This window comes from Oncorhynchus mykiss, chromosome 12 (genome assembly GCF_057628025.1).
Source record: "Oncorhynchus mykiss isolate SJ-2025 chromosome 12, ASM5762802v1, whole genome shotgun sequence".
NCBI lineage: Eukaryota > Metazoa > Chordata > Actinopteri > Salmoniformes > Salmonidae > Oncorhynchus > Oncorhynchus mykiss.
The window spans coordinates 5,895,001-5,906,176 of record NC_143033.1 but is presented as its reverse complement, the minus strand read 5'-3'; the positions used below and the strand labels follow the sequence as shown (position 1 = coordinate 5,906,176).

General features: G+C 42.3%; 1 protein-coding gene across 1 annotated transcript in view; it reads right to left on the bottom strand.

Annotated features, from left to right (window-relative positions):
- Nucleotides 1–683: 683 nt before the first annotated feature.
- dcc (DCC netrin 1 receptor) overlaps nucleotides 684–11,176 on the bottom strand; it is a 584,728-nt gene continuing 574,235 nt past the window's right edge. The window contains exon 29 of the mRNA XM_090191568.1: nucleotides 684–3,218. Coding sequence (XP_090047694.1) covers nucleotides 3,129–3,218 — 90 coding nt within the window. The 3' untranslated portion in view covers nucleotides 684–3,128. The remainder of the gene's footprint in view (nucleotides 3,219–11,176) is intronic.

Below are 11,176 nucleotides of genomic sequence, written 5' to 3'. Positions count from 1 at the left end.
GTGGAATTTTCCTTTAAGGGCAAACAGATAAAAAAGAAAACCCCAAATGGTACAACGTAGAATGAGAGCACACTCGACAGTTTGTTGTGAGGAAATAAAGACATTGTTCTGTGATGAGTCGTCTGATCTGTGACTTTTCTTTCCCCTCTATTCTAAACCATTTGAATGTCTCACTGGCACAGACATCAATACCATATTCAGCATTGTTCCTATTTCCAGTCGGTGTCCTAATATGAATCCTAACATTTGATACAGTATAATGAATTCAACCCTTTATCTCCTGCGTTCTAATCTAAACATGTTCTGAATGACAATGTAGGCCTTTATCTCCTGCGTTCTAATCTAAACATGTTCTGAATGACAATGTAGCTAACGCTCTATCTCCTGTGTTCTAATCTAAACATGTTCTGAATGACAATGTAGCTAACGCTTTATCTCCTGTGTTCTAATCTAAACATGCTCTGAATGACAATGTAGCTAACCCTTTATCTCCTACGTTCTAATCTAAACATGTTCTGAATGACAATGTAGCTAACGCTTTATCTCCTGTGTTCTAATCTAAACATGTTCTGAATGACAATGTAGCTAACGCTTCATCTTCTGTGTTCTAATCTAAACATGTTCTGAATGACAATGTAGCTAACCCTTTATCTCTCTGGGACAATCCATCTTCAGAGGGGGGAAAAAAAAATATAGAGGCTTGCAAATGATAAAGGGAGCACAGTTACCGTGGGTTACCAGAATCAAACATGCGAATATTGATGTCCTATTTTCATGGCGATTAATGATTCATTTATCACTTAAGTGGTACATATTGATGCCATGTTTTGTTAAAAGGCTTCAGGTTATGTACAGTATCTATCCTCAGTGATGCATAGCAACCCATGCAGCCCCATAATGTAAAACTAGATTAGAAGCCAGTAGGGTTTAATCAATTGGTTTAAAAATAGTTGTACTGCAGCTTTGACAGAACTGCTGATGTAAAAATATACTATATGAAATAATATAATCGTTTATCATATAAAAATGACCAAAACAAACCCCTGTGTGATCACATTGTTAGTCAGTCAACCGTACAACCTCAAACTGAGGTACATGTGTCTGTCTCATGAAAACCTTAACTGTTAAAATGACGACTCATCAATAGCATCGACGCCGCCATAATCAACAACAAAAAAGAAACATCTCTCGGGGGTTTTAATAATGCACAAGACGCTGTATGTTGTGAATAAGGTGGCATTAACCAAAACAATGGATTGTTCAGAGTAAATAACATACATTCATACAAAATACTTCCAACCCCTGTAAATACCATTTGATACTGTCTTGATTCCCAGTACGTTCCAAGACCTCATACATTGACTGGAGCGCCTGGTTATAATTCTTGGTGTTGTTTTAACGATTTCAACAGCTGTCTGTAGTTGTGATATAGGGTAGCAACACAACCAGGGCAGACGTTCAGTTGAGGAGCAGCAACACAAATGGACCTGAACAAGGATCCAGAACTTTCCAGAGTCTGAAGTTGGTTCTGTAGAGTCCGTATTGAGATGATCCAGTACCCGGGGCCTAACCAGTGTTCCTCACAGCCTGTAGAATGTTCTAGGCTGTGGTCACTGACTGTGTCACTGTTTTAGGAAAGAGAAGAGGGAGCGTGTGTACGGTGTCCATATTTGGACAGCCTCGGGTTCCCAAGGAGTTGGTGTACGTTTCATTCCAACGCCGTAAGGGTGTGGTTACTGTGAGACCTCTCATGTTGTCTCACAACATCACCAGGCAACGAGCGGTCCGGGTGAACGTTGGTGAACTAGGGGTCCAGGGAAACGTTGGTGAACTAGGGGTCCAGGGAAACGTTGGTGAACTAGGGGTCCAGGGAAGAGTTGGTGAACGAGGGGTCCAGGGAAGCGTTAGTGAACTAGGGGTCGAGGAAAACATTAGTGAACGAGGGGTCCAGGGACACGTTGGTGAACGAGGGGTCCAGGAAAACTTTGGTGAACGAGGGGTCCAGGGAAGCGTTGGTGAACGAGGTGTCCAGGGAAACGTTGGTGAACGAGGGGTCCAGGGAAACGTTGGTGAACGAGGTGTTCCAAGGAAGCGTTAGTGAACGAGGGGTCCAGGGAAACGTTGGTGAACGAGGGGTTCCAGGGAAGCGTTGGTGAACGAGGGGTCCGGCTGAACGTTGGTGAACGAGGGGTCCAGGGAAGCGTTGGTGAACGAGGGGTCCAGGGAAACGTTGGTGAACGAGGGGTCCGGGTGAACGTTGCTGAACGAGGGGTTCCAGAGAAATGTTGGTGAACGAGGGGTTCCAGGGAAATGTTGGTGAACGAGGGGTCCAGGGAAACGTTGGTGAACGAGGGGTTCCAGGGAAGCGTTGGTGAACGAGGGGTCCGGCTGAACGTTGGTGAACGAGGGGTCCAGGGAAGCGTTGGTGAACTAGGGGTCCAGGGAAACGTTGGTGAACGAGGGGCCCGGGTGAACGTTGCTGAACGAGGGGTTCCAGAGAAATGTTGGTGAACGAGGGGCCCGGGTGAATGTTGGTGAACGAGGGGTTCCAGAGAAATGTTGGTGAACGAGGGGTTCCAGGGAAATGTTGGTGAACGAGGGGTCCAGGGAAATGTTGGTGTCTGGAGATAATAACCAATCCAAAGGTCTAATACTATAGACCCAGCTGTAACACTTGTGCCTTCAGTTCAAAGTTCAATCCAATACACCAGTAACGCACAAGGAAACCCTCCAAAATTAACATTGATAAATGAAAACTCAAAAGGTGGTGTTTTAAAGGGAAATCAACACTAGGGAAATCTTTTAGATTCTCCTTAATCGTTAGTCTTGATGTTTTGGGATTACAGAGAGGTCTGTCAGGGGGGTTGGTTACTGTATTTATAGGGGTACAGAGAGGTCTGTTACTGGTTATAGTATTATAGGGTTACATAGAGGTCTGTTAGAAGGGCTGGTTACAGTATTTGGGGGGGGGGGGGGGTGGAGAAGTATCTGTGTTTCTGAGGTTCCGAGCTTCACCCCCCTCTCTGTGCCCTGCCCTATGGTGTAATACTGTGGTTCTGCTGTCTGTGCTGCTGCTGTTAAGGTCTGACGGACTGTCTGGATGGGACTCTCTGCCAGGGCAGCTGGGGTTAAAAGGCCGAGCCAGTGATGGCGTTGAGTTGCTTCATGAGTCCCTCTAGGCTCGCCATCTGTTCACTCAAGTCGTCCTGTTCGTAAACCTAGAAGATACAAAAAAAACAGATGTCCTCTGTCACACAAAGTCAAAAAAGGGTCATTGTCCAGAAGAACTCGTGTTACGGTGTAGATTTTAGGACATCCTCAGCCTCATAACTCCTTGAGGCAATCGTCAACCCTTCTTGAGTTTGTCCTAAAATGCACACCATACCAAAGGTGCAGGATACATACAGTACCCATATATTGGTATGATCATACAGTACTTTATATATTACAATCAAATGCCGACCGCATTATCTACCAAGAGAATTCTCTTCGATTATAACCACAGCCCTGTATATCCCCCCACCCCAAGCAGACACCTTGACGGCCCTGAAAGAACTTCATTGGACTCTATGTAAACTGGAAACCACATATCCTGAGGCTGCATTTATTGTAGCTGGGGATTTTAACAAGGCTAATCTGAAAACAAGGCTCCCTAAATTTTATCAGCATATCGAATGCGCGACCCGGGCTGGTAAAACCCTGGATCATTGTTACTCTGACTCCCGCGACGCATACAAAGACCTCCCCCGCCCTCCATTCGGCACATCTGACCACCACTCCATTTTGTTGCTCCCAGCCTATAGACAGAAACTAAAACAGGAAACGCCCCTGCTCAGGTCTGTTCAACGCTGCTCCGACCAATCGGATTCCACGGTTCATGATTGCTTCGATCACGTGAACTGGGATATGTTCCGCTTAGCGTCGGACAATAACATTGATGAATACGCTGGTTCGGTGAGGGGGCCATTGAGGTGTACCCACAGCATTGGTGATGTGGTACCCACAGAGACTATTAAAACCTTCCCCAACCAGAATCTGTGGATTGATGGTAGCAATCGCGCAAAACTGAAAGCGCGAACCACTGCTTTAATTTAGGGCAAGACGACCGGAAACATGACTGAATACAAACAGTGTAGCTATTCCCTCCGCAAGGCAATCAAACAAGGTAAGCATCAGTATACTGTAGAGACAAAGTAGAGTCACAATTCAACGGTTCAGACACGAGAGGTATGTGGCAGGGTCTACAGACACGGACTAAAAAAATAAAACCAGCCGCGTCGCGGACCACGATGTCTTGCTCCCAGACAAACTAAACAACTTCTTTGCTCGCTTTGAGGACAATACAGTGCCACCGACACGGCCCGCTACGGGCTCTCCTTCACTGCAGCCAACATGAGTAAAACATTTAAACGTGTTAACCCTCGCAAGGCTGCAGGCCCAGATGGCATCCTCAGCCGCGTCCTCAGAGCATGCGTAGACCAGCTGGCTGGTGTGTTTATGGACATATTCAATCAATCCTTATCCCAGTCTGCTGTTCCCACATGCTTCAAGAGGGCCACCATTGTTCCTGATCCCAAGAAAGCAAAGGTAGCTGAACTAAATGACTATAGCATTCACTTCCGTCATCATGAAGTGCTTTGAGAGACTAGTCAAGGATCATATCACCTCCAGCCTATCTGACACCCTAGACCCACTCCAATTTGCTTACCGCCCCAATAGGTCCACAGACGACGCAATCGCAATCACACTGCCCTGACCCATCTGGACAAGAGGAATACCTATGTAAGAATGCTGTTCATCGACAACAGCTCAGCATTTAATACTATAGTACCCTCCAAACTTGTTATTAGGCTCGAGATCCTGGGTGATCATACAGTACTTTATATTGGTTTGATCTTACATTACTTTATATTGCTGTGATCATACAGTACTTTATATTGCTGTGATCATACAGTACTTTATAATGCTGTGATCTCACAGTACATTATATTGCTGTGATCATACAGTACTTTATATTGCTGTGATCATACAGTACTTTATATTGGTGTGATCATACAGTACTTTATATTGCTGTGATCATACAGTACTTTATATTGGTGTGATCATACAGTACTTTATATTGCTGTGATCATACATTACTTTATATTGCTGTGATCATACAGTACTTTATATTGCTGTGATCATACAGTACTTTATATTGCTGTGATCATGAAGTACTTTATATTGCTGTGATCATACAGTACTTTATATTGCTGTGATCATACAGTACTTTATATTGGTGTGATCATACAGTACTTTATATTGCTGTGATCATACAGTACTTTATATTGCTGTGATCATACAGTACTTTATATTGGTGTGATCATACAGTACTTTATATTGCTGTGATCATACAGTACTTTATATTGCTGTGATCATACAGTACTTTATATTGCTGTGATCATACAGTACTTATATTGCTGTGATCATACAGTACTTTATATTGGTGTGATCATACAGTACTTTATATTGGTGTGATCATACAGTACTTTATATTGCTGTGATCATACAGTACTTTATATTGCTGTGATCATACAGTACTTTATATTGCTGTGATCATGAAGTACTTTATATTGGTGTGATCATACAGTACTTTATATTGGTGTGATCATACAGTACTTTATATTGGTGTGATCATACAGTACTTTATATTGCTGTGATCATACAGTACTTTATATTGCTGTGATCATACAGTACTTTATATTGCTGTGATCATGAAGTACTTTATATTGGTGTGATCATACAGTACTTTATATTGGTGTGATCATACAGTACTTTATATTGCTGTGATCATGAAGTACTTTATATTGGTGTGATCATACAGTACGTTATATTGGTGTGATCATACAGTACTTTATATTGCTGTGATCATGAAGTACTTTATATTGGTGTGATCATACAGTACTTTATATTGCTGTGATCATACAGTACTTTATATTGGTGTGATCATACAGTACTTTATATTGGTGTGATCATACAGTACGTTATATTGCTGTGATCATACAGTACTTTATATTGGTGTGATCATACAGTACTTTATATTGGTGTGATCATACATTACTTTATATTGGTGTGATCATACAGTACGTTATATTGCTGTGATCATACAGTACTTTATATTGGTGTGATAATACAGTACTTTGTATTGCTGTGATCATACAGTACTTGGGTCTTTAAAAAGTGTCAAAATTGTGTATAGCTTCCAGGAAAACAACATCAATATCACTTAGCTTAAGCATTGGCTTACAAGCGGAACGACAAGTGGATCACCATGGTGATTCTCCCACAGTGTGTGTGTTTGTTAATATGTTTGTGTTTGTTGACATTCCGGATCTGGTTACTTTCCTCTCTCTATCTGTATCCTGCAGTCAGACAGTTCCCCTCTCCCTCTCCCTCTCTCTCTCTCTCTCTCTCTCTCCCTCTCTCTCTGTTTATCTCCCTCTCTCTCTCTCTCCATCTGTGACCTCCAGGTAGACAGCTTCCTCTCTCTCCTTCTCCATCTGTGACCTCCAGTCAGACAGCTTCCTATATCTCTATCTGTGATCTCCAGTAAGACAGCTTCCTCTCTCTCTCTAGCTGTGACCTCCAGTCAGACAGCTTCCTCTCTCTCTCCATCTGTGACCTCCAGTCAGACAGCTTCCTCTCTCTCTCCATCTGTGACCTCCAGTCAGACAGCTTCCTCTCTCTCTCCATCTGTGACCTCCAGTCAGACAGCTTCATCCCTCTCTACCTGTGACCTCCAGTCAGACATCTTCCTCCCCCTCTCTATCTATGACCTCCAGTCAGACAGCTTCATCCCTCTCTATCTGTGACCTCCAGTCAGACAGCTTCCTCTCTCTCTATCTGTGACTCCAGTCAGACATCTTCCTCCCCCTCTCTATCTGTGACCTCCAGTCAGACAGCTTCATCCCTCTCTATCTGTGACCTCCAGTCAGACATCTTCATCCCTCTCTCTCTGTGACCTCCAGTCAGACATCTTCCTCCCCCTCTCTCTCTATCTATCTATGACCTCCTGTCAGACAGCTGAAACTGCTAAAGTGCTAAACTGCTCCACCAGAACCCATCATTCTTTTTGTTAAATGTTTGACAGAAGATCTATGTCCTTGTTGTGATCCATTTAAAGATAAATCTGTTGTTTTCTTCTTAAAGCAGACCCTGAGCATAACCCCTGTGATGGTAAACTGAAGGTGCATGGACATGCTTCAGAGAGTTTATATAAAAGCACATGCTTTAATCAGCTCCACAGTTTAATAAGTTTTACTAAATGAATCCTAGATTATCCTTTAAATCTTACTAAAATGAATCCTAGATTATCCTTTAAATCTTACTAAATTAATCCTAGGTTACCCTTTAAATTTTCCTAAATGAATCCTAGATTATCATTTAAATCTTACTAAATGATTCCTAGATCACCCTTTAAATCTTACAAAATGATTCCTAGATTATCCTTTAAATCTTACTAAATTAATCCTAGATTACCCTTTAAATCTTACTAAATGATTCCTAGATCACCCTTTAAATCTTACAAAATGATTCCTAGATTATCCGTTAAATCTTACTAAATGAATCCTAGATTACCCTTTAAATCTTGTTAATTGAATCCTAGATTACCCGTTAAATCTTACTAAATAAGGTTGGGGACCATCATGAAATAACCATCTCCCTTATTCCTAGCTGATGAAGCCTTGGTGACACAGCACTGATGTACAATTATCGGAGTGTGTGTGTGTTTGTGTGTCTAGCTTTTCCTCAAAAAAATTATTTACATTTACATGACAGTTATACATTACATTACAGTTATAAGCTACTGGGCCTCTGTCCAATCCCCTTTTTTGGTGGGATAATGTAAATACTTGGGTATAATGTAAGTCCTTGGGGGATAATGCAATGCTGTGGGGGATAATGTAACTCCGTGGGGGATAATAAAGGTAAAAAAAAGAATGTAACTCTGGATGGGATATTGTAACTCCGTGGGGGATAATGTAAAAACGTAGGTATCATGTACATCCTTGGGGATAATGTAAGTCCTTGGGGGATAATGTAAATACTTGGGTATAATGTAAGTCCTTGGGGGATAATGTAAGTACTTGGGGGATAGTGTAACTCCGTGGGGATAATGTACATCCGTGGGGGATAATGTCAGTCCTTGGGGATAATGTAACTCCGTGTGGGATAATGTAACCCTTGGGGGATAGTGTAACTCCGTGGGGATAATGTACATCCTTGGGGGATAATGTCAGTCCTTGGGGATAATGTAAGTCCTTGGGGGATAATGTAAATACTTGGGTATAATGTAAGTCCTTGAGGGATCATGTAAGTCCTTGTGGGATAATGTAACTCCGTGGGTGATAATGTAAGTCCTTGGGGAATAAATCAACTCCATGGGTGATAATGTAAGTCATTGGGGGATAATGCAAGTGCCTGGGGGATAATGTAAATCTGTGGGGGATAAATTAAGTCATTGGGGATAATGTACACCCATCGGGGATAATGTAAATCCACAGGATAATGTAAGTCCTTGGGGGATAATGTAACTCCGTGGGGGATAATGTAAATCCTAGGGTATAATGTACATCCTTGGGGATAATGTAAATCCGTGGGGGATACTGTAAGTCCTTGGGGGATAATGTAAATACTTGGGTATAATGTACATCCTTGGGGGATAATGTAAGTCCTTGGGGGATACTGTAAGTCCTTGGGGGATACTGTAAGTCCTTGGGGGATAATGTAAGTCCTTTGGGGATAATGTAAGTCCTTTGGGGATAATGTAAGTCCTTGGGGATAATGTAAGTCATTTGGGGATCATGTAAATCATTCGGGGATAATTTAAATCCGTGAGGGATAATGTAAGTCCTTGAGGGATCATGTAAGTCCTTGGGGGATAATGTAAGTCCTTGGGGGATAATGTAAGTCCTTGGGGGATAATGTAAGTCCTTGGGGATAATGTAAGTCTTTGGGGGATAATGTAAGTCATTGGGGGATAATGTAAGTCCTTGGGGGATAATGTAAGTCATTGGGGGATAATCTAAGTCCTTGGGGGATAATGTAAGACCTTGGGGGATAATGTAAGTCCTTGGGGGATAATGTAAGTCCAGTTTAATGTTCTATTTTCTGCTGCTGCTGCTGCGGAGGAGGGTTGTTCCACCCCACTCTGATAAAAGAGAAAAACATACACATACCCCTAAGCATCTTGGTGCTTGGCGGCTTGGCGGGGAGAAAAGATGAGCATATAAAGTGTGTGATCGATGCCAGCCTATTTGGAGAGACTCCCACTGATGAGAAAAGGATCAATTACAAAGATATGTGGGATGGATAGAAAGATGCTGACCTTTCGAGGCAATCTCTTCTCCCCCTCTTCTCCTCATCTCTCTCTTCTCCCCCTCTTCTCCTCATCTCCCCTCTCTCTCTCTCTCCCTCTCTCTCTCTCTCTCTCTCTCTCTCTATATCTCCCTCTCCTCCCCATCTCTCTCTCTCTCTCTTTACTCCTCTCATCTCTCCCTCGCCTCCCCATCTCTCTCTCTCTCTCTCTCTCTCTTTACTCCTCTCATCTCTCCTCGACATCTCCCTCCTTTCTCTTGCTTTTCTCATTACTCTAGCAGGTCCTATAAAGTGTTATGGGGCTGCCTAATGCTTCTCCTAACTCCAATCCATGACCGCACTGATGCTTTCTCCGTGTTATTGTTATTGAGATATGAATATTTAATGGCACGATTCTTCCCCTGCACTGTGCTGTGTTTTATAATTCACACTGTGTGTGTGTGTGTGTGTGTGTGTGTGTGTGTGTGTGTGTGTGTGTGTGTGTGTGTGTGTGTGTGTGTGTGTGTCTGTTCCGCTGCTGTCTTATATTCCCTATGCTCCTTTCATGGTGTTTTGTTTTGGCTGTTGCTCTCTATTCATCAGAACCACACGGACACAACATACACAACAGACAACAGACACAACAGACACAACAGACACAACAGACACAACATACACAACAGACACAACATACCCAACATACACAACAGACACAACAGACACAACATACACAACATCCCCGAAGGACACAACATACACAACAGACACAACAGACACAACATACACAACAGACACAAAATACACAACATGCACAACAGACACAACAGACACAACATACACAACATCCCCGAAGGACACAACATGCACAACAGACACAACAGACACAACATATCCAACATACCCAACATACACAACATACCCAACATACACAACAGACACAACAGACACAACAGACACAACAGACACAACATATCCAACATACACAACAGACACAACAGACACAACAGACACAACAGACACAACAGACACAACAGACACAACATACACAACAGACATAAATAATACATTCTGTTTTATCTCTAAATGGAACAGCAGAAAAGTAGAATGACAGATGACATCATGTAAATACTGTAAGGGGTATTCACCTAGAGCTCATGGGGAATCTTTTAGGATACATTCAATTAAAAATGGCTGTCTACAATGACAATGAATTAATGGACATCCCACCTCAGTGTTTTTGTGTTAGTGTCTATGCGCCTGTTCGTGTGTGTGTGTGTGTGTGTGTGTGTGTGTGTGTGTGTGTGTGTGTGTGTGTGTGTGTTTATAATCTGAAAAAAGAATGATGCTCAATATGGCCGCTGGTCCCCCCCCCCATTACGGCACATCGACTTGAATAGAAATGTCTGTTGCAGTCAACGGTATCTCTATTATTCTACAAAGCAGAAAATAGCTAAAAATAAAGAAAAACCCTGGAATAAGTAGGTGTGTCCAAACTTTTGACTCGTACTGTGTATATATGATTACATTACCTTTCTATACAAGTACTTCCATGAGCACCTTTCTTTGAACAGGCATTGGTGATGTGCTGTGTGAGTTTGGACTCGTACTGTATCTCTAGAGAAACTGTTCAATTGTGTGCATTGAACTCACAGAAAAGAAACGTAACGAAATTGAATTTAAATAATTTAACTGATGCTGGTTAATTAGTGTGTTTAATTTTTGGGGAAAATTTTTAAATGACGACATTTCTGTTAATCGCTCAGCACTAAAGGAACCCTTCCTGAAGCACTAATTACAGAATCAGGTACTGAAACACACGTCTATATCCCACTTGTCTGCA